This window comes from Nicotiana sylvestris, chromosome 11 (assembly GCF_000393655.2).
Source record: "Nicotiana sylvestris chromosome 11, ASM39365v2, whole genome shotgun sequence".
In the NCBI taxonomy this organism is placed as follows: Eukaryota; Viridiplantae; Streptophyta; class Magnoliopsida; order Solanales; family Solanaceae; genus Nicotiana; species Nicotiana sylvestris.
In genome coordinates, this window is record NC_091067.1 from 121,021,374 (window position 1) to 121,045,540 (window position 24,167).

Sequence of the window (24,167 nt, forward strand, 5' to 3'; positions counted from 1 at the left end):
TTTTTCGTTTTTACTTAATCGCCTTAATAAATGTGCAGGATGAGCACGATGATAAATGAGCCTTTTTCAATAATGACCAAAATCCCTTTTGAGCTGCAATTATGGTGGAATGATTTAGGCAAAGAAGGGCAAGATGAAATGAAAAAATATTTGAAAGATCATCCGGATTTATTAGACATTCAGCCTCGGGGGGATATTATCAGGGCATTGGTCGCTTATTGGGATTCAGCACATAATTTATTTCATTTCTCGGACTTTGAGCTCACCCCAATATTGGAAGAAATAGCGGGGTATATTGGAAGTGATCAAGCTCCATTGAGGTTCAAATACTTGATTGCTCCTAGGGCCATTACCATACACCGGTTCTTGGATTCCTTGAAAATACCCCGAACAGTTCATCATCCAGATTTTGCAAAGGGTTTCTGCAGTTTCCGCTTCATATATGATAGATATGGCCACGTGGGCGGGTTCAATAATCCAGACTTTAAGCTATGCAGTAGAAGTAACCGACAAAAATGGGAGGAACACAGACGGGTGGCTTTTATGATAGCCTTTTTGGGCCTCATAATATTCCCAAGGAAAGATGGTAATATTGATTTGAAAGTAGCGGGGGTCGTCAGTACCTTGCAAACCATGGGGAAAAGCACTTTAGCACCTATGATCGTGGCTGACATCTTCCGGGCTCTCACTGCGTGCAAAGCTGGGGGCAAATTTTTTGAGGGATGTAACTTGTTGTTACAAATGTGGATGACTGAGCATGTGCCCTCGCTCTCAGCTATTGAGTTATGGTTCGGTTGAGAAAACTTGTATAGGAGAATTTTACACAAGAATCAAAGGGTCTAGTCTACCCGAAGGAGTCACGGCCTGGACATCATTATTTCGGAACCTTAATGCCAGCCAGATACAGTGGGTGCTTGGATGGTTACCTGTCGAAGAAGTCATATATATGCCAGCAGCCTAGCCGCATTTTTTGTTGATGGGACTCAAAAGCATCCAGCCCTATGCACCATATCGGGTTCTGAGGCAACTCGGGAGGTATCAAGTAGTACCGAGAGATGAAGATCGGAGTACCCAAGTGGTCTAAATTAGTCCTGACGGTCGGTTCCCCGAGGAAGAGGTTCGCCAAATCTGGAGTGAGTGTCAACATTTGATGGCGAACACTTGTGTGTCAGATAGGGTCAAAGGGGAAGTTGCCCCATGGTATCATGATTGGTTCAAAGGTAACGTGGCATGTGGGAGACCGGCTAAAAGACCTCATCTCGAAGATTTCGCCAAGTCGTCCCAAGAGCAGTGGGATTGGTTAGCAAAGGAAGAAGGCTATCGAGTTGAGATTAGTAAACTGAAGCAGCAAGTTGAGAGTCTGAAAGTCGAGAACAGTGTACAGGTTGCCGCGGATCAAGGTGAAAAGAATAGACTGGCTCGAGAAAACGAGGCGCTTAGGGCCCAAATCAGGCAATTGAGGATAACCGTCAATAAGCAACCAAGGAGCCGATCAGATGAGCAATTGATAAAAAGGCTGGAAAATAAAGTCAGGGAATGGCGGGATGAATTAGAAAAATCTGAGAATATCATGGCAGAGCTTAAAGCGCAGTGGGATACAAGAATAGAGGAGCGTCGCCAGTACTTGAATCAGTTGAAAAGGGACCATGAGAAAATTGTTGCCAATTTAAAGAGAAAAGTGGTTGCCCTTGAGGGTAAAGCGGTTAGGCAGGCTAGAGATTTTGGAATTGAAAGTGGACATTGTTACGACTTGTTGGCCCAAATGGAGGTAGAAGTGCAGCAGTTGCAAGATCAACACCTGCAGGACTCTCGAGCTTTAAAGACGTGCAGCGATCAGATAAGACGCTTGCTTATAGAAAAGAAGCAAACAAAAGACAGGATTAGAGCCATTGCTCATGCCATTTTCAGGAGATGCCGGGTTTGTGAAGACATGACCTATACTAATTTTTTCTCAGCAGTAATGATCTATGTGAAGCGAACCATGAATGAATTAGAGCAGCTTGAAAGGGATTTGGATCCTAGGACCGCGGCGAGGCCGAACGACGCCCCGCGGACACCTAAGTTTGAAGCACTAGAGTATGCATAGTCCGTGTCTGTAATTTTCTACCATTTTGAGTCAGTCTTTCGTATGTCCGTAATCTTTCCAGGTCAAGTATGTCTGCAGTCTTAGAGTCTGTGTTTGCTTTTAATTTGCGTCTGTTAGTTTCATTCCGAAAAGTGTTTAGTTTGTAATAGTTTGTTTTAGTAATGAAAATTGAAATTTTCAACAAAAAAAATTCTTATTTCCACCCTTTATTTTTGCATTTATTTTCATGAACTATGCTTGGTCTGATTCGTGCGGGGTCACGATACGTAGGCAATCTCCATAGGATTCGACCGTAATCGTAAGGAAAAAAGAAGAAGAAGAAAAACCAAAGAAAGAGACAAAGAAAGAAAAGAGCGGAAAAACAAAAAGAGAAATGAGCGAGAACACAAAAGAGAAAGAAATAAAAGAAAGAGAAGAGCACAAGAGAGGGATGAGGTGATGAAATTTGAAAGAAAGGTAAAAAGAAACAAGGAACGAAATGTCGGGATGACGCATGCAATCGAGCAAACGCATAATAGAAATGATTAACTGTATAAGTGCATTCATGCCAACATGCGGTTGTCAAATCTGTTAAGACTTAATCGCTAAGAAAGTGGCTGCTTAAATGTGCGAGTTCAGACAAGTGGTTAGTTGATTGGCAAGTCTGGCAACTCACCCGTACAACACTCGGTCGAAAGATAAAGTAAAAATGACAGGGCGGGATTTGGAAATCAGCATCATAGACCCTTCGAATGAAGTTGAGGTAACAGATGTGGGTGCTATGAAAGAAGAGATGAGGAAACTAAAAGCACAAATGGCTGAAATGCATCGGGCATGGTCTCAGGAACATCCGGCACCACTATATCCCGCTAATCCATCTTACATCCCACCCCTGGCTCAGGCTCAGGAACCTACCACTCCCCACGCATCTTCAGCCTTCCCCTATCACGCCCAGGGCTATGGTACCACTTCATATGCTCCCCCATCTCCACCCCCCAAACAGAACCCTCCCCCACCCATGGTTCCAGTCTTTGTGGCACCTCCCCCAGCCCTACTACATAGATCGTCCAGTGAGCCGCTATTCCAAGCTCACGACACCCAATATTACCCTCCCGAACCCACTTTCAAAGCGCCTGATCCATATACCTATTCTCCCCATTTTGAAATCCCGGGAGAGGTTAAGAAACCGGTTAAGAATACAGAACAGGAGGAAGTGATTTGTAAAGTCAAAAGCCTGGAGCAATCCTTCAGGAACATGCATGGTTTAGGTAACCAAGTCAGCATTGCATACAAAGATTTGTGCCCTTTCCCTGATGTTCAGTTGCCTGCGGGGTTTAAAATGCCGAAATTTGACTTGTATGAGGGGCACGGTGACCCAGTAGCCCATCTGCGTGGTTTTTTGTAGCAAAATGAGAGGTGCTGGGGGGAAGGATGAATTGTTGATAGCATATTTCGGTCAAAGCATGAGTGGATCCGCACTAGAATGGTACGCGAGACAGGACCCCGGCCGCTAGTATACATGGGATGATTTGGCACAGGCATTCATTGGACATTTTCAATATAACCTTGAGATAGTCCCCGACCGTCTGTCATTGTTGAAACTGGAAAAGAAGCCTGGGGAAAGTTTTAGAGAGTTTGGTTTCCGCTGGAGGGAACAAGCAGCAAGGGTTGATCCTCCAATGAGGGAGAGTGAGATGGTAGATTACTTCTTGCAAACATTGGAGCCTACCTATTTTGGTCATCTGGTGACATCTGTCGGAAAGTCGTTTAATGAAGTGGTAAAGATGGGAGCCATGATTGAAGAGGGATTGAAATCTAACAAGATCTTGAGCTACTCGGCATTGAAAGCAACCACCCAGGCCATCCAAAGCGGTACTGGTGGTGTGCTTGGAAAGAAGAAGAAGGAAGAAGTTGTTACGGTTGAAGCTAGTGCTTGGTCCAGGCCCAATAACCCTCCACTCTACTACAACCAACCCAGACCCCACCACCCAAACTACCAATATACCCCATATGGCCCACCGCAACACTACTATCCACCACCAGAACCACACTTTTCTATCCACCACGCCCAGACCTACATTCAGCCTCCGGTGCACTCGCAATGGCGTGCACCGAATCCTCAAAACACACATCCACCCCCACAAAACACCTATCCACCTCCCAGGGCAAACAAACCAGGAACCAGCTTCCGCCCAAACCAAGCTTTTAGAAGTGAGAAGGCCCCAAACAGAAAAACATTTACTCCGGTGGGAGAATCTTACACCGCTCTCTTCCATAGATTGAAACAGTTAGGAATGTTGACCCCAATTGAGTCCAAAGCACCAAACCCCTTCCCAGAAACCTGGACCACTCTGTTAGCTGCGAGTATTGCTCAAGGATGCCGGGGCACGATACTGAAAAATGTTGGAAGTTGAAAAATGCGATACAAGAACTCATTGATAATCGCCGTATTGAAGTACAGGCTCCAGAGGCCCCAAACATCTATCAAAATCCGTTACCAGCGCATTATGAAGCCAATATGATCGAGCTGATACATAAGGGGACAGAGCCTAAAAAACCCTCACAGACGGTTATGGTGATCCGTTCTACGGAAGCCAAGGTTCAAGAAAAGACAGTGAGCGCAAGGCCAGTGGTTCAGTTAAAAGCAATAAAAGATAAGCCAGTGTTGGCAATGGGAAAAGGACCATTTGTTGCTGCAAAAAAGCCAGATCCTGTCAAGTTAGTGGTACCAAGGTCATCATCTGCACCCGTGGTTGTTGTGAAAGGGGCCTACATAGAGCCAGTTGTCATAAAACTGGTAGTCCAATTACCCGTGGTTGATAGCAAAGCCGTACCGTGGAAATATTACAAGGTAGTGGTAACGTACAAAGGAAAGGAAATTGAGGAAGAGAGTTGTGAAGCACAAGGACTAACTCGGTCGGGACGTTGTTTTGCTCCCGAAGAGTTGAGAAAGGCTAAGGGTGCTAAAGACAATCCAGTGCTAGTCAAAAAAGCTGTGACGGAAGAAGAGGCAGAAGAGTTTCTGAAAAAGATGAAAGTGCAAGATTATTCCATTGTTGAACAATTGAGAAAAACACCGGCCCAAATCTTGTTTTTGTCATTATTGATCCATTCTGACGAGCATTGCCGAGCTTTGATGAAGATATTGAATGAAGCTTATGTGCCCGATAAAATTTCAGTGAACCATCTAGAGACAATTGCCAACAAGATCTTTGAGGTAAACAGGGTAGCATTTTCTAATGATGAATTGCCTGTGGAAGGCACAGAACACAATAAAGCTCTCTACTTGATGGTCAAGTGTGAAGGTTCAATGGTTACTCGGGCACTGATCGATAACGGGTCAAGTGCTAATATTTGTACGTTGTCCATATTGAACAAGTTGAAGATTGACGATGATAGAATCCGCAAAAATAGCATTTGTGTTCGAGGGTTCGACGGGGGGGGGACAAATACAGTAGGGGATATTGTACTCGAATTGACTATTGGCCCAGTCGAGTTCACTATGGAATTTTAGGTGTTGGATGCTGCAGTATGCTACAATCTTTTGTTGGGTCGACCATGGATCCACGCGGCCAAAGCCGTGCCTTCCACACTGCACCAAATGGTCAAGTTCGAGTGGGACAGACAAGAAATTGTGTTATATGGGGAAGATCCCACATGCGTCATGAATGATGTCATTGTGCCCTTCATAGAAACTGAAGATAATAAGGGATTCAGGTCTTCGACACGGTCCCGATGAGCAGAGTGCCCGAGGGTAAAATCATTCCATGTCCCAGGGTGGCAGCTACGACTGTCACAGTAGTATCAGAAATGCTGAATAACGGGTTCGTGCCAGGAAAAGGTCTAGGGGCTGAACTTCAGGGCATTATTCAACCTGTTTCTCTACCCAAAAATCTGGACACCTTCGGATTGGGGTTCAAACCAACAACAACAGATGTTAGAAGGGCTCGTAAATTGAAAAAGAAAGCTTGGGTTCTCCCCAAACCGATTCCACGCTTGTCCAGGTCTTTCATCAGGCCGGTTAGCAAGAAGCAGTCATTGGCAAAGGTGTCGGGTCCACTGATTGGGGCAGAAGAGAATTTGGATAAGGTGTTTGAGAGAGTATTTGCTGAAGTGAACATGGTTCAGGCTGAGGAAGGGTCAAGCGGAGCAGACATACAGTACATCGGACCACATGCTAACATCAACAATTGGGAAGCTACTCCTCTTCCAGTTCAGAGGGAGTCATGGTAGTGGGTTTTGTTTTCCTTTTGTCACCTGGATTATTCCAGGGTTTGTAATCCAGTTGCTATGTTCCGTCTATTTGGATGAGTTAAAAACCCTGTTATCTTTACATTCAATGAAATGCAATTTTCTTTGTTCCTAATTTTGTTTCCATTTTTTTCTTTCTTTTGTACAGTTCTTTTTATGCTGATATCAATGATATGACATGCATGAGGAATCTGCGGCCCAGTTTTAAAAGCCAATCTAGCTCAAAAATAATAATACAAGAAATCGAGTGTGATGATGGGGTGGATTGTAACAACGATGAAGCTTATGAGGAAATTAGTAAGGAATTAAGCCACTTTGAAGAAAACCCCAAACCTAACCTAAATGACACAGAAACAGTTAATCTAGGGGATCAAGACAATGTGCGGGAAACTAAAGTAAGTGTTCATCTGGAGCCACAACTCAAGGAGGAGATAATTAGAGTATTGCATGAGTACAAAGATGTTTTTGCATGGTCGTATGATGATATGCCAGGTCTAAGCACCGATTTGGTAGTCCACAAGTTGCCCACTGATCCGGCAGTCCCTCCTGTCAAGCAGAAGTTGAGAAAGTTCAAAACGGACATAAGTGTGAAGATCAAAGAGGAAATTACCAAGCAATTTGACGCGAAGGTCATTCAGGTTACACGGTATCCCTCTTGGTTAGCTAATGTTGTGCCTGTGCCGAAGAAAGACGGCAAGACCAGGGTATGTGTCGATTATCGGGACCTTAAAAAGGCAAGTCCAAAAGACAATTTCCCACTGCCCAACATCTATATACTGATTGACAATTATGCCAAACATGATATTGGTTATTTTGTGGATTGTTACGCGGGTTATCATCAGATTCTAATGGACGAGGAAGATGCAGAAAAGACGGCATTCATCACGCCGTGGGGAACGTATTATTATCGGGTCATGCCGTTTGGTTTGAAAAATGCTGGGGCAACTTATATGAGGGCCATGACAACCATATTTCATGATATGATACATAAAGAAATCGAGGTGTATGTGGATGATGTGATCGTGAAATCTAGACAGCAATCCGACCATGTCAGAGATTTGAGAAAGTTCTTTCAAAGGCTTCGCAGGTACAATCTTAAGCTCAATCCTGCAAAGTGCGCTTTCGGGGTGCCATCTAGGAAGTTGTTGGGGTTTATAGTCAGTCGGCGGGGTATTGAATTAGACCCGTCGAAGATCAAAGCTATTCAGGAATTGCCCCCTCCAAGAAACAAAACCGAGGTGATGAGTTTGTTGGGAAGATTGAACTATATCAGCAGGTTTATGGCTCAGCTCACGACAACCTGTGAGCCGATTTTCAAATTGTTGAAAAAATCGGTCAAATGGACTGATGAATGTCAGGAGGCTTTTGATAAGATAAAGGGGTATTTGTCGAACCCACCCGTGTTGGTCCCGCCAGAACCAGGGAGGCCCTTAATTCTATATCTGACGGTTTTGGATAATTCATTCGGTTGTGTACTGGGGAAGCACGATGTTACGGGTAGAAAGGAGCAGGCTATCTACTATCTCAGCAAGAAGTTCACGTCTTACGAGGTTAAGTATACTCATCTGGAGAGGACATGTTGCGCCCTAACTTGGGTGGCACAGAAGTTGAAACATTATTTGTCATCCTACACTACTTACCTCATATCTCGCTTGGACCCGTTAAAGTATATTTTTTAGAAGCCCATGCCCACCGGGAGGCTTGCAAAGTGGCAGATCCTGCTTACAGAGTTCGACATTATCTATGTGACATGGACTACTATGAAAGCACAGGCATTAGCCGATCATTTGGCTGAGAACCCCGTCGATGAAGATTATGAACCTTTGAAAACTTATTTCCCTGATGAAGAGGTGATGCACATTGATGAATTGGAACAAGCCGAGAAGACGGGATGGAAACTTTTCTTTGATGGGGCTGCAAATATAAAAGGCGTGGGAATAGGAGCAGTACTTATTTCTGAAACAGGTCAGCATTACCATGTTACAACTCGGCTTCGTTTCTACTATACAAACAACATGGCAGAATATGAGGCGTGTATATTGGGATTGAGATTAGCTGTAGATATGGGTGTACGGGAAGTCTTGGTCATGGGTGACTCGGACCTACTAGTACACCAAATTCAAGGAGAATTGGAAACACGATATTTAAAACTTATACCGTACCGGCAATGTCTGCATGAGCTTTGTCAGCGATTTCAGGCTATAGAGTTCAGGCACATTCCAAGGATTCACAATGAGGTTGCCGACGCTTTGGCTACTTTGGCGTCGATGTTGCATCATCCAGACAAGGCTTATGTTGATCCGTTGCAAATTCAGGTCCGTGATCAGCATGCTTACTGTAACAGGATAGAAGAGAAAATCGACGGCGAGCCGTGGTTCCATGATATCAAAGAGTACATCAGGACGGGAGTATACCCGATACAGGCCACCGGTGATCAGAAAAGAACGATTCGGCGATTGGCAAGCGGGTTTTTCTTTAGTGGAGGAGTGTTGTACAAAAGAACTCCAGACCTCGGGTTGTTGAGATGCATGGATGCAAGACGGGCCACATCTATTATGACTGAGGTACATTCCGGAGTTTGTGGACTGCATATGAGTGGGTACGTTCTAGAAAAGAAGATTCCCCGAACAGGTTATTATTGGCTCACTATGGAGCGGGATTGTATCAGTTTTATGCGTAAATGTCATCAGTGCCAAGTGCATGGAGATTTGATTCATTCTCCACCATCAGAACTACATACGATGTCCGCGCCATGGCCTTTTGTTGCATGGGGCATGGATGTTATTGGGCCAATTGATCCAGCAACGTCAAATGGTCACAGGTTTATTCTGGTAGCTATAGACTATTTTACCAAATGGGTGGAAGCTAAGACGTTCAAGTCTGTGACTAAGAAAGCTATGGTCAACTTCGTGCACTCAAATATCATCTGTCGGTTTGGGATTCCGAAGGTAATCATCACGGATAATGGAGCTAATCTTAATAGCCATTTGATGAAAGAGACATGTGAGCAGTTTAAGATTACCCATAGGCATTCTACTCCATACCGTCCCAAGGCAAATGGTGCGGTTGAAGCAGCCAATAAGAATATAAAGAAAATACTCCGGAAGATGGTTGAAGAATCTAGACAGTGGCATGAGAAATTACCTTTTGCATTGTTAGGATACCGCACCACCGTTCGTACCTCGATGGGGGCGACTCCTTATTCACTGGTGTATGGCACCGAGGCAGTAATACCTGCAGAGGTGGAAGTCCCGTCTCTGCGAATCGTTGCGGAGGCTGAGATCGATGATGATGAATGGGCGAAAAGCCGCCTTGAGCAGTTGAGTTTGATTGATGAGAAAAGATTGGCATCAGTGTGTCATGGTCAACTGTACCAACGAAGAATAGCAAGAGCATATAATAAGAAAGTGCGTCCAAGAAAATTCGAAGTCGGACAGTTAGTATTAAGGCGGATTTTGCCTCATTGGACTGAAGCAAAAGGAAAATTTGCCCCAAACTGGCAGGGACCATTTGTAGTAACCAGAGTGTTGTCTAACGGGGCATTATACTTGACAGATGTAGAAGGAAAATGTATAGAAATGACCATCAATTCCGATGCAGTCAAGAGATATTATGTATGATTTCTTTATTTCTGAATGTATCTGTTGGTATTTGGCATATCTTAAAGATTGAAATGACGAAGGCATTTTATCCTGCTATCCAAACACTTTTATCCCTTGTCATCCCCTATGAGCCTTACTTATTTTTCATACCCCTCTTTCGGAATCAATGACACTATCAAGGAACACAGGTGTTGAACATAAAAAAAAAGCAAAGGGAAAAAGAGAAAAAGAGAAAGAAGAAGGAAAAAAAAAATGAAAGGTGAAGGGAAAGAGAAAGAGAAGGAAAAGAAGAAGTAAAGAAAGAAAAGAAAAAGAAATAAACACACAACAACAAAGGTGACTATGATAAAGTGAACTACGTTTGACTTGATCCCGAAAGGGTACGTAGGCAGCCTTACTCCGAGGTTCAGTCATACCAAAATAAAATTCCAAAAATCCCCAAGCAAGAAACTGGGGCAGAAGTTGTGATTTTGTGAAAATTGGATTCCGAAAGTTGTAATTTAAACCCATTTGAATTGTTTTGAGCCTTTTATACCTTTCTTTCTAACCCAATCCAAAAGCCTACACTGCGGTCCAAAGAAAGACCTTCTGATCAATTTCTAAGAAATGCCAGGTCGAGCAGGTAGCAGTAATTCGTAGCAGTGGCAACACTCTGGTTCAAGCAAGAAAGAACAAAAGTAAAAATGAGAGAGTCTTATTGGTGAAAACCTTCACGGGCACCGTAAGGCGACGGGAGCTGAGAGAAAATAAAATGAGAGAGTCTTAGTGGTGAAAACCTTCACAGGCACCTCAAGGCGAAAGTGAGTGGAGGAATGACAAACTGAGAAAGGTCTGGTGATGGAAACCGTTGCATGATACTGCAGGAAAACAGGGTTAAGGTCTGGGTAATTCAAACAATTGATGGAAGTTCTGAGCAACAAAAGTATGGCAATTGAAAGTTGGTTAGTTGGATAGATTGGGCCGATTAATCCAAAATGCATGTCATGACCATTGGTACCAGTTGTCTCGCTCAGATAAGTTTCTTTTCCTTCTCTTTTTAAACAGTCATCTGGTTTTGGATTCTTCTTATCCTTAACTCAAAAAATCATTGCATTTCATTTTTCTTTTGAGGGTTTTATCTAGCAAAGATATTTCAGTGCCAGTTTTGTTCAATGCAAGCAGAAAGGAGTTCAAAGCTCACTACCAGCTTCCGGAATTGTAAATCATAACGTGGTCAGAACATGTCAAAAATAACCTGATGTCAAGTGGAATACAGGGAATTAACGGAAGTTTCATCGGTGAAATGATTGGAGAATGTCGTGGAAAGGGCAAAGGTTCAAACAAAAGGGTCAGGAAAGTGAAATAACAGCATGGGTGTAAAACATTTAGGTTGCCAGAGGTTGGGAAATTTAAAAGTTGGTCAGAAAGTCAAGAGGTTCAGGGTCAGTGCGTGGAAGTTAGTCAACACAAAGCAAGGCAAGGGAAGGATGATGCAGCAAGAGTGCCATCAGCTAACCACAATTTTTAAACTAACGGAATTTTCTTTGATCAAAACAGGGCAGGAATTGTTTGACGGAAGGGATCTCCATGAGGGAAGAGCAGGTATTAACCCAGTTTAATCACAAGTATGGCATGGTTAAAATACAAGAAAAGGAAGAGTAGCATAGGGAGACATAAATTGTTCCAGGTCTGCACTTTAGAGTAGTGGTAAAGTGTTGAAGTGGGGAACCCGCCCCTATAATAGAGGAATACATCTCAGTCTGTAATTTTTAAAAGCATGCAAGTTTTAGTTTTTAACCCTTGTTAGTAGGTGGTAACAAGCCCCAGTTTCCCCAAACTGGGGCAGAAAGTTTTCTTGGTTCTTTTATTTTTGAAATCAGGAGTCCGCTTGGAGAATAGAGACATTCAATTTCAAATTCAGAAATCAGGAGTCCGCCTGGAGAATAGAGACATACCATTCAAATTTTATACAATCAGGAGCCCGCCCGAAGAACAGAGGTGATACAATTCGAATTTCAGTTTTCAATCAAATCTCTTGTCTAATTTGAAAGCAGGAGTCCGCCTGGAGAATAGAGACATACAGTTCAAGGTTCGGAAGTCAGGAGTCCGCCTGAAGAACGGAGACATACAGTTTAAATTTTAAAAAATCAGGAGTCCGCCTGGAGAACAGAGACACGTATTTTGAATTTTAGCAATCAGGAGTCCGCCTGGAGAATAGAGACATACAGTTTAATTTTAGCAATCAGGAGCCCGCCTGAAGAACAGAGGTCACACAATTCAGATTTTAGTTTTCAATCAGTTTCTTGGTGTGTTCGAAGGCAGGAGCCCACCTGGAGAATGGAGGTGTTAAATTTTTAAGTAGTCGAAGTCAGGAGCCCGCCTAGATAATAGAGGAGTAGTTTCAATTTTAAGTTCAGTAGTCAGGAGACCGCCTGGACAATAGAGGAGTAGTTTCAATTTTAAGTTCAGCAGTCAGGAGCCCGCCTGGATAATAGAGGAATACATTCGAGTTCGAGTTTATTCAAGTTAAGCAGTTTGGAGAGAGGGAATAACATCTCAATTAACCAGGGGAAATAGCAACAGGGAATTTTATCGAGAAAGCACAAGACAATGAGGCAATAAGACAACACAAGACAACAAGGCAACAAGGAAGTATAAGAGCAAGTTTGAAGAATCTAGATAGGACTTTTTGTAATTCATAGAGCACAGATAGTTTAGCTTCTTTTATTTTTACACGGTGTAATAAGAGAAGTCAGCAAGTAGCAACAACAGCAATCGCAGCGAAATCACAGCTCCTGGCAGTCCCACCTACCAGACATTCCCGAACTACACTGACCTGATTCCTGTTTAGCCCAGGATATGTAGGCAACCACTGAAGCAGGGTGCGGTCAAACTTTTCAAAATGCTTCACAACGGAATATTTGAACGGGCAAAAATCGCTCGTATGTGCTCACTTATCTTTGCCCGAAAACCTTTCGTGTTTCCGAGCAAAGAGGGGCAGCTGTGAGCACGTGATTTTTGCCCTATATATGAATAATTCCCAAAAATTCAAACAAAATAATTTTTCTCTATTTTACAATTTTTGTGAATTTTGGTGTCATTTTGTGTTAATTGTTTGCATTTTATTTGTGCATTTTTTATTCATATAAAACACAAAAATATGCATTTGCATTTAGGATATAATTTTATATTTTTAGGACCGATTAGGGGTTAGTTTGTTTTAGAACCAAACATGAAAAATTACAAAATAGCTCACTTTCGCATTTTAATTGTTTTAATCGTAAATTTGGCGTAAAATACGTTTTTAATAAATTTAGAATTTAATTAGTCTAGTTTTGAAATACATTAGGACTTTATTTTAATTGTTACAATTTTATAAAATCAGAAAAAATAAAGACAAAATTACAAAGTGGAAAACAAAATACAAGAATAGATAAAAGAAAAGAAGAAAGCAAGCAAGAACAAAATTGGGCTCATCTCAATTTAACCCAAATCCTATACCCAAATAGTGCCCAATTTCGGACCAGCCCAAATGCCCAAAACCCCTCTTCTTCTTTAAACCAAGCCCAACCCCCTTCTTCTCAATAGCCCACCCAGACGCCTGACCCGACCCGTCCATATACACTCAGAAGCCCAATCAGTCGATCAACCCCCTAGACCCCTAATCCCATCCGCGACTGTTCTTCTTCTCCCAAAGAACATCCGAATCCAACCTTAATCCTATCCAAATCCATGGCGAGTGAGCCTCAAATCCACAACCCACGCGTTCCCCCATCCCTCCTATCACCGTTCTAACGGATTTTCCCACGCGAGATTCCCCTCCCCTCTCACTCGAATGTTTTTTATCCATCTCACGCGATTGGAAGGTCCTAGAGATGATTCGTTGGATGAATGTGAGGCATCGGATTGATTTCGTTCAATCCGAGCCCCACATTCATCCGGAGTTCGTTTCATAAAAGGACTGAATCCGATTTTTTGAGGGGGGGATTTTTAGAAGAAAAGTGGGGAGGTTCAATTTCTAATTTCTATTTTTGATTTTCTGATTCTTGGTTTTGGTTTGATTGATAGAGAACCCTCGTGTTTTTGGATTTTTTGGAGCTTCAATCCCAGAAAATACAGAAAAATATCCTATATTTCTGTTTTTCTTTGTTAAGAGTAAAAACGAATGAAAAAATAAAAAGAGTTTCGATTTCTTTGCATATCATCTCTGGTTTAATGGTGCTTGTGATGGAGTTGGTTTACAAATGGAGCTCGTTTGAGAATTGCTGAGTTCGTCGTTGTTCAAACTTCGTACTTTGACTCAGCTACTACTGATTTGCTGTTCCTCGAGCTTTGATCTGCCATCGTGTTCTTGTGATAGTTTTTGGAGTCGAAACTGTGTAATCGTCTTCGATTTTGTTATCAAAAGAAGTTCGAAATTTCAAGTTCAATCTTCATCTATTTGTTTCTTGCGATTCTATTCTGCTTCAGTATTTTGAACTATGTGTCTCTGTCTCGAGTGCGCTATTTGTGCTATGATCGAATTTCTTGTTGACTGAATCCGTTCGCGACAATGTGATGTATTTGAGTATTTTCAGCTAGTTGAAGTCGATTTTGATTGGTCATTTCTCGCTTATATGGTTTAACTGTTATTATGATGTTGAGTTTTCATTCAAATTCAGATTTCATCGATCCCAAATAATTGTTATAGCTCAGTCAGTTCGTCAGTGGGAAATCGCTCCTGCCTTGTTAAAATTTAGAAGATGAATCATAGGTTGGCTTGGTTTTGAACATGACAACATGAATATAACACATTGCATTTGAGCTGATATTAGTTTCTGTCGAAATAAGCTCTCACGAGAAGTTTTCTAGAAGTGTTAGGGTCACTTTGACCAGGCTTGTGCCAAGTCAGATTCTGTGTGCCTAGTTTGGAATTCAGAAGCTTGCATTAACTGTGGATCCATACGCTGAAATTTCCTATCTCAACTTAAAGGATTGATTCCCTGTAGCTTACTCTTTCTGTTCTTTCTTCTGATTTTATAATACCTGTGTGATGCTTAGAGTAAATCTGATCATACTTACTGTTCTGTATCGACATGATCAATAGGAACCACCGAATAGTCTCCTTTTTCCTGCTTCCATGACCATTTTTTGCATGTTCTGCTGGGCTGAAGTTGCTAAGATAATCCTTGTTAATATTTGCTCTCTATGGCTCCCCATGTTTGAGAGGATCAAGTGGATGCTCATGTTTCCGGCACGTCGATTCTGTCATTGATTTCTTAGGCAGATTACATTTTAAAACTTGTGAAGTTGTGTGTTTGTTTACTTTAAAAATCAGTTTGTAATTGCTAATCGAGTTGATACTTGATGTAGTTTGGAAATTGTTTGAACTACTAGGCATGCTAAAAACCTTCCCTGTTCGCACTGTCTAGGCAACATATTTGCACAATTTTGAGTGCTAATTCTGCATTCAAAACCTGCCCCGCTTTGCACTGTTTGATTGCTAACTTTGAGTGCTAATCCTGCTAGGCTAGGTTCCCTGTTAAGGATTAAAATACTGAAGTAAGTTTTTCGGTTTACATTTTAGTTAATTGAGATTTTCTTCTTATTCTTTCTACTGGGGTTTTGGCTCATGGCAAACTCTTGCCTTTCAAAACTTTCCTTTCTGTTTCTATGGAGCTCTAAGCATGATTGAATGCTCAGCAAGATTCGTAAGGTAAATATGATTGTGAGTTACTCAATGTGATGATCCTAGACACCTTCTGTGAGTATTTCTGCTATCTTCACTAGAAGTAGCATATGAGAACCACTCTAGTTTCTTTCCAGAAAGCGTGTGTTGGTTGAAGCTTAATTGATATGCTACTGTCAACTGAATCATTGATCTAGAATTGCACTCTAGTTATTCGTTTTCGGCCGTTGGCATAAAGGCGAATCGATCATTCATTTGTTGGTGATTGTCATGGATGTTTCTATTTGCTAAGTGAAGTTCGACACAAATGCGTTATGGAAGTTCTTTTGATGCAAGATTCTGTCAGATTGCTTGGTTATTTTCTAATTAAGCTTTGGTTTAAAATGGCATCTGAAGTCAAATTGGGTTGTTGAGTTGCTAATAAGCTGCTATAAGGTGACATGGGTCCTTCAGTGAAAACGAGGTTCTTGTAAATCATGGTATTTTATTCGCAAACATAGATGAACTAGTTTAATCAACTTTTTTTTAGTTATGAATTTCCTTAGTTCATTTAGTTGAATAGTTTTGAGACGAGCCTCACCGAGCAAAAATAAATAAATGTGGGGCCCTAAATAAATGGTTGATTAAAAATATTTTAGACTTCGGGATGAGCCGTTTAGTGACCTTCACGGCTTTTTCCCAAAATAATATTGCGTTAGAGTCTTTAGGCGCGATTTTAATTAAATGACCTTCTTAAACTCGGGTGCGCATTGATGCGACTCAAATCCAAATCTCGACGAAATCGAAATATGTTGATAACCACGGGTGCATTGATTGCGACGTGGTTCGAAACGCGTTTTCACGACGTCGCAATTCTTTTAAAATAAATAATGATAAAAAGCAGTTTCACAAGTAAAAGGCACATAAGCTAGCATGTGTTAAGATCAGATACAATTAAATACAACAGTTAAGTGACCGTGCTAGAACCACGGAGCCCGGGACTACCTAATGGCTTCGTAAGTGGATCAGCCAAATTCTTATTTGATCTCACATATATTATAGCTATAGCTCCATTTGTAATTAATTCTCTTATATAAGCATGTCTCAAGCTTATATGTCTCGATTTCCCATTATATATTTTATTGTGAGCAACACACATTGTAGTCTCACTATCACAGAATATGGAAATGGCTGGCATAGGTTGTGGCCACAACTTTATATCAAGTAACATATTCCTCAGCCATTCTGCTTCTTTTCCAGCAGCTGCTAATGCAATAAATTCAGATTCCATAGTAGAATGGGAAATACATGTTTGTTTCTTGGATGCCCAACTAATGGCTCCACCGCCTAGAGTAAATATCCATCCTGATGTGGATTTATTATCATTAACACTTGTAATCCAACTTGCATCAGAATATCCCTCTAATACATTAGGAAAACCATTATAGCAAATGCCTAAGTGCTTTGTATATTTTAAATATCCAAGTACTCTACTTATTGCTTTCCAATGATCATTACCTGGATTACTGGTAAACCTTGAAAGTTTACAAACAGCAAATGCAATGTCGGGTCTAGTGCAATGCATTGCATACATCATACTACCTATCGCACTTGCATACTCCAACTGTGCTACTGCTCTTCCAGTATTTGCAGTTAGCTTAACACTAGAATCATAAGGAGTATTATACCCCTTTATTCCTAAATGACTGAATTTAGTAAGGATTTTATCTATATAATGTGCTTGTGACAAAGTCACTTGCTTGTTATCTCTTTTGACCTTGATTCCCAAAATAGTATCAACTTCATTTAAATCCTTCATTTTAAAAACTGAGGTTAGATACTTCTTGGTCTCGGTAATTCCTTGTAGATTCGTACCAAAAATCAGCATGTCATCGACATATAAACAAATTATTACTCCATATTCTTTTGTAAATTTAGAGTAAATGCACTTGTCTGCATTATTATGTACGAATCCGGTTGATAGTATTACACTATCAAATCTTTCATGCCACTGTTTAGGCGCTTGTTTAAGACCATAAAGAGACTTTATCAATTTACAAACTTTCTTCTCGTTTCCCGGAAGAACAAATCCTTCAGGTTGTTGCATATATATTTCTTCACTAAGGTTCCCATTTAAAAAGGCTGTTTTAACATCCATTTGATGTACGTAAAGATCATAGATAGAGGCCAAGGATAAAAGGACTCTAATGGATGTTATTCTTGCAACAGGAGCATATGTATCAAAATAGTCTATGCCTTCCTTTTGAGTGAAACCTTTTGCAACTAATCTTGCTTTGAAGGTTTGGACAGAACCATCTGTATTGTACTTTCTCCTAAAGACCCACTTACAACCTATAGGTTTTGATCCAAGAGGAAGATCAACCAAAACCCAAGTGTTGTTGGATATAATTGAGTCCATTTCATCATTAATGGCCTCTTTCCAAAAGGCAGCGTCTCTAGAAGACATTGCTTCTTGAAACGTCTTTGGGTCTTCTTCAACATTTAATACAATAGGAATTTGATTACAAACGTTTGTCCTATCTCCTTCAACAAGAAATACTATAGATTGTGAAGAAATAAAATCAGAACCAAGATGTTTTTCTTTTCTTATTCTTTGGCTTTTCCTTGGTTCTATCTGCATATCATCACTTCTTTCCTTAGTTTTAATAATTTCAGAAAGCGACAATTTATTAGCATCGATACGTTTTCCATTTATTTCAGTCATTTCATCAACATTGTCATTTATAAATCTATTTTCAATAAATTCAACATGTATAGATTCTATAATGACATTAGATTCTAGATCTAGCAGTCTATAAGCTTTGGAGTGTTGTGCATATCCTACAAAAACACTTTTAATTCCTCTAGGACCCAATTTTGTTCTTTGATGGTCAGGTACTCTATAATAGGATATACACCCCCACACTTTAAAATAATTTAAATTTGGTTTTCTACCATTCCAAAGCTCATAAGGCGAAATATGCATACTCTTTGAAGGCACTCTATTTAAAATATAACATGCAGTTAGTAGTGCTTCACCCCATAAATTATGTGGCAAATGTGCATTAAGTAACATAGCATTAACCATATCCACCAAAGTTCTATTTTTTCTTTCCGCTAACCCATTTTGTTGAGGAGTATAAGGGGCACTCATTTGATGTATTAGGCCATGCTCTTCACAGAACTTATTAAATTCGTTAGGAAAATATTCTCCGCCTCTATCACTTCGAATAATTTTAATTTTCCTACTCCTTTGATTTTCCACAACAGACTTGTATTCTTTAAACTTTTGAAAAGCTTCGTCCTTAGTTCTAAGTAGGTAAACATATGTAAATCTAGAGAAGTCGTCTATAAAAGTAATAAAATATCTTTTGCCTCCTCTAGTTAATTCTCCATTTAATTCACACAAATCTGAATGTATTAAATCTAATAGTTCTGTGGATCTTTCAACTTTACGAAATGGTTTCTTTGTCATCTTTGCTTGTATGCAAATTTCACATTTTATATGTTGAGTTTTACATGAGATATAACCATTTTTGGACATATAATTCAAGGAGCCAAAATTTAAATGTCCTAGTCTAGCATGCCATAAACAAGAATCAGACTCAACGATGTAAGCAGAAACATAATTTATTTCATTAATACTCAATTTGAACATGCCGTTACAGTTATAGCCTTTTCCAACAAAAACACCATTCTTAGACACTATTACATGATCAGACTCAATAACTATCTTGAAGCCTTTCTTTGACAGCAAAGCAGCGGACATTAAGTTTTTCTTCATATCAGGAACATGATACACATTCAGTAACGTCAACTTCTGGCCAGATGTGAAGTTAATCTCAATACTTCCTTTTCCAGCAACATCTGCCGCAACATGGTTTCCCATCAAGACTTGTTCAGAATCCTGCACTTCTGCATATGTCTTGAACATCTTCTTGTCATAACAGACATGAATAGTAGCACCCGAATCTAGCCACCAGTCTTGAGTATTTGTAGCAGCGGTAGCCACATTCAACTCTGTGACCATACCAATTTGCATTGCGGAAACCATGGCAACCAGTCCTTGGGCAGAATTTTCCACTACGTTTGCCTTTTCAGAATTTCCAGATTTTTTAATCTTTCCAGACTTTTCAGTTTTGCCAGCATTGAAATTTATTCCTGCCTTTCTATATCTGCAGTCCCGAATCATATGGCCTTTCTTTCCACAATGATGACAACTAAAGTTCTTTCTCTTTTTAAAAGAAGACTTTTTGGAAACTTTCAGATGTTTGTTCCCACTTCTTGAATCATTCTGACTGACAAAATTGACTGCGGAACTCGAAGGCTGATTAATAGCATCACGAGCACGAGTCTCACTTTCACTTGTGATTTTCTATATCCACTTCGTTGGAATTCTTGTGTATTTATAGGCAACCAACAGACCCTTTCAGAAAAGATGTCTTGTTTCACAAACAGACACGACTATTTATTCGAATTTTGAATTTAAAATTCAAATAAATTTGATTTTTCTGTTAAAAATAATTAACTCTAGGATCTCGTGCCTGTTGAGTCAATCTCGTGCCTGTTGAGACAATCTCGTGCCTGTTGAGACAATCTTGTGCCTGTTGAGTCAGTCTCGTGCCTGTTGAGACAATCTCGTGCCTGTTATGTGCTATTTCATAATGATCAGTTCCGAGGCTAACATGCACGGTACGAGTAAGGTCGGTCCCGGGAGTGTTTCACATGACAGGCACGGAACTTCTTTCTTCCATTGTGGGAAGAATCCCACTTCCAACTTGCCAATAACAAACTATCTTACACCTTGTTTACATGACATGACGGAGCTGCTCTCGAGCTCCACTTTGAGACTCTATGCCGCTGTCTAGAACCGAAGTCTACATTATCATCACTCGCCCTCTCTCCGAAATAAATCCGAACAGCAAAAAATGGATAAAGAGGCGCTGAAACAGGAATTACAGAAGATGTTATCCTTCTGTTAGGAGCCAAATGGGGCTGTTTATGCATGCTTGATTGATGACTAACATTTTACTGTGTGGTTATCTTTTAATTTCAATTGTGTCATTTATTTAAGTTGTGCAATTAACTTTAAAACCAAGTATTAGTCCGCGATTACTCACTATGCCTGCATTTGATCACATAGGATCTTCACCTCAAGTTAACAATGAATTACTAACTCTAAAGATCAGTCTTTGGTTTAGTTAAAATGTCAATAATAGATGCTTTGCGTGGTTCGTTTTTTAAGGTATTTTATTTGGGTTCAATAATGAATATTGTTTTGATATAAGTCTTTGAATTGTTGACGAACTATTTTCATTTTGTTTGATGTAAGTCGAAGATGACCGGCCTTCCTCTACTTCAAAAGTCAATTTTTTATAAATTAATTTTACTTTTATCAAATTTCTCAAGTCTAACGTTGGTGTGTCATTTTGGACTTTAGTCCATTTTTTAGGAAATTGTCTCTTTTCAAAAATTTGGTTCTTTAGACTCTAAAAGGAAAATCAGATTTCTAAGTTACTATACTTTAAATGACGGATTCTATTAAAGTTATATTTATGTTACTTAAACTACTTTTACACTTAGCCTTAATTAGTTCAAGTCCGACTAGTAAACCATTTTAATATGAATTTTAAAGGGTGCCTTAAAAATCTTCCCTTTAGATTAATCGAACTCTTACCTAGAATATTTAGGTTACGTAGACCATCAATAGAGTTATACTTTAAATTACTTTAATCAATATTAGATGTCTTAATTCACCATAATTAATTAGGTGGCGACTCTTTAACTTTAATCAAACTCGGAATCGCCTATATGTTGTATCTTAATTAACCCGGTTTAAAATTTGGTATAACAGGTAGAGTTGATCCCGTTTTGTCGATGGGAGATTTGGATCATTAGAAATAGCAATTGTTTCAATCAAAAAAGATAGCCAGTTTCCTGCAAAATCGCCATAACTAGAGCTGTTGAATTCATTCATGTGGCTGGAGGATGCACTGTCATACCTAACACTGTTATACAAATTAAGTGACATCCTCCCACGAGAGGCTCCTATAAATTTAACATAGACGGTGCAACTCTACAAAAGGGGTTTATAGGAGGAGTAGTAAGGAATAGCAATGGGGATTGGGTAATGGGATTCATGGGGAAATAAATTATACCAACACTCTCCACTCTGAACTGACAGCTCTTATGCATGGACTAAGAATGACAGTCTCAAACAACCTTATGCCTTTGGAAGTTAACATAGACTCAATTGAGATAATACACTGTATCAATAAAGGCAATCTGATTTATAAAACTATTATATGTGAATGCAGGTCTCTACTAATAGCGCTGGGGCATCCTCAAATAAATTACAGCTACAGAGAGGCCAATAAGGTGGCGGACAAGCTGGCCAAGGAAGCAGGGAAGATGGCAGAAACAACAACAAATTTTTTGGTAGTTCCCCCGGTGTTTGTCAATGAAGCAATATGGGCAGACATCCTAGGAACTATTTTTAAAAAAGATAAGGGATTGTAATATTTCTAATATAGCGATAGACTACTCTCTTTTGTGGATGCTGATATTTCTCCATATATATATATATATATATAATTAGGTGAGACATTTGCATTTATACCCGCTTTTTGTGTCATGTTTTAACTTGTGCCGCTTTGCAAAAAAAAAATTACAAGCATACCCGCTTTTTCACATAACTTCAACATACGGGGCTGAAGTAGCAAAGGCAATCACGCAAAACTTCACCATTCTTGTAGTCGGGCCTGAAGTTCAGCTTTAGAGCTGAAGTTTTTGTTTTGTAACTGGCGAACTTCAGCTCTATAGCTGAAAATTTGGTTTTTGTAACTGGCGAATTTCAGCTCTAGAGCTGAAGTTTTTGTTTTGTAACTCGCGAACTTCAGCTCTAGAGATGAAGTTTTTGTTTTTGTAACTGACGAACTTCAGCTCTAGAGTTGAAGTTTTTGTTTTGTAACTGGCAAACTTCAGCTCTAGAGCTGAAGTTTTTGTTTTGTAACTGTCGAACTTCAGCTCTAGAGCTGAAGTTATTTGGAAGCTAGCTTTAGAATAGGATCTGCTCAAATAAGCTGGGGATCCATCCATCAAACAACTTGCTAGTTTGTTAAAATCTTTGGGGTAAAATCTCAGCACTGAGCTCAAGAATTTTTATGTGCTAGCATACTCAATTTAGCTTTACAAGAAACAACTTTCGCCTTAATAATATTTATCAAAACAACCCAAAAAAAAGGAAGTAAATAAATGCAAATTAATCATCCCTGATTGCGAGAACAAATAATGAGCTCCGTAATACGATTAAAATGCAAAGACGTCGTCACTTAACAATGGTATCTTGATAGTTTCCACACAAAAGGAACTATGGAAAATAATTTCTTTTTTAATCATATAAAGGTACAAAAGAAAGTTTTAACTTCTATGCACCAACAATTTAAAAGAAATTTTACCTAAAAAATAATCTGCATCAACAGCAGCAGAAGAAAGAAGAAAAGAAGAAAACGAAGGAGGAGAAGGAGGAGGAGAAAGAGGGCTGAAATTATTTAAAAAGTAGGTATAAGTTAAATGTTTAAAAAAAATGGATATAGGTTAAATGAGGCGACCAAATAGGACGCCCCGTGCAAGTTTTACAAATTAGGTAGAAACTCACATTTTATCAGAATTGGACTTGAGAATGAATATGGCCCAAAGAAGTAGTGCGGGTCGAGCTTAGGTCCGATCCAAATAGATTTAGGATGGATTTGATTCAAAACTGTTGGATCAGTCCAATGGCTGATAGCCATTTGATCAAGATCCACCCAAAGACGGTATACAGTCTTAATAATAACCTAAAAAGGCCAATTTTTTCCTTTAAAGATGTGAATTTATAATTTGAACTTGCTTGGTTCAAATTTTAAAATTCTTACGCTTGACCTTATTTTGAATTTTATACTATTTAGTATTTATTGAGATTACAATTATTTTCACATTTATATTTATGTTTTGTTTCAATAGTCTTAGGTAGAGTTAAAATCATTAAACGAATGCTATATTGGCATCTTGATTTGGATCCATATAGGTAATTGTATTGATTACTTATCCGCATTGAGTGTTTACACCAAATTAATTAATACACGATTTATATTTTTACAGACGTGATTATTATTAAACCATAATTAATTACTTAATACATTTTTACTTTAAAATATTATTTAACCATGATAACTTATATGATTTGGTGCAAACAATCGGTGCAAAGTTAGTTTTTAACGATCATATGTTTTTAGTTGTAGTGTGTTAATGCCAACTTTTAGTTTGTCCCCTAAACTTTGAAGTAAGAACAATTATATTCCGTTAAAAGCACTTTTCCTACCAATGCCCTTGATAATGATGAGAAATTGGCAAAACTGTCATAGTCGAAAATTTAAAGAGAAAATAAATGACGGTAGGAATTTAAATATACTAATTGAAAAAAAAAAGGAAAATATATTGCAAATGTAGTATGGATACGAATAAGGACAGGATATATCTTGGATTATGATATAATGGCTCGAAATGGCTAACTTCTTTATATATATAAATATAAATGAACAAATAAGTATTGGTAGTTGGAAACAATATTAGCTGAAAAAAGAAG

At 39.5% G+C, this 24,167-nt stretch overlaps 1 protein-coding gene across 1 annotated transcript; it reads left to right on the forward strand.

The window, feature by feature from the left end:
- Positions 1 to 8,001: 8,001 nt before the first annotated feature.
- LOC138881576 (uncharacterized) lies at positions 8,002 to 11,559 on the forward strand. The gene is made up of 4 exons (XM_070161812.1): positions 8,002 to 8,880; positions 10,782 to 10,840; positions 11,287 to 11,353; positions 11,455 to 11,559. Exons 1-4 carry the CDS (start codon positions 8,002 to 8,004, stop codon positions 11,557 to 11,559), a joined length of 1,110 nt encoding a protein of 369 aa, XP_070017913.1.
- The last annotated feature ends 12,608 nt before the right edge of the window (positions 11,560 to 24,167 follow it).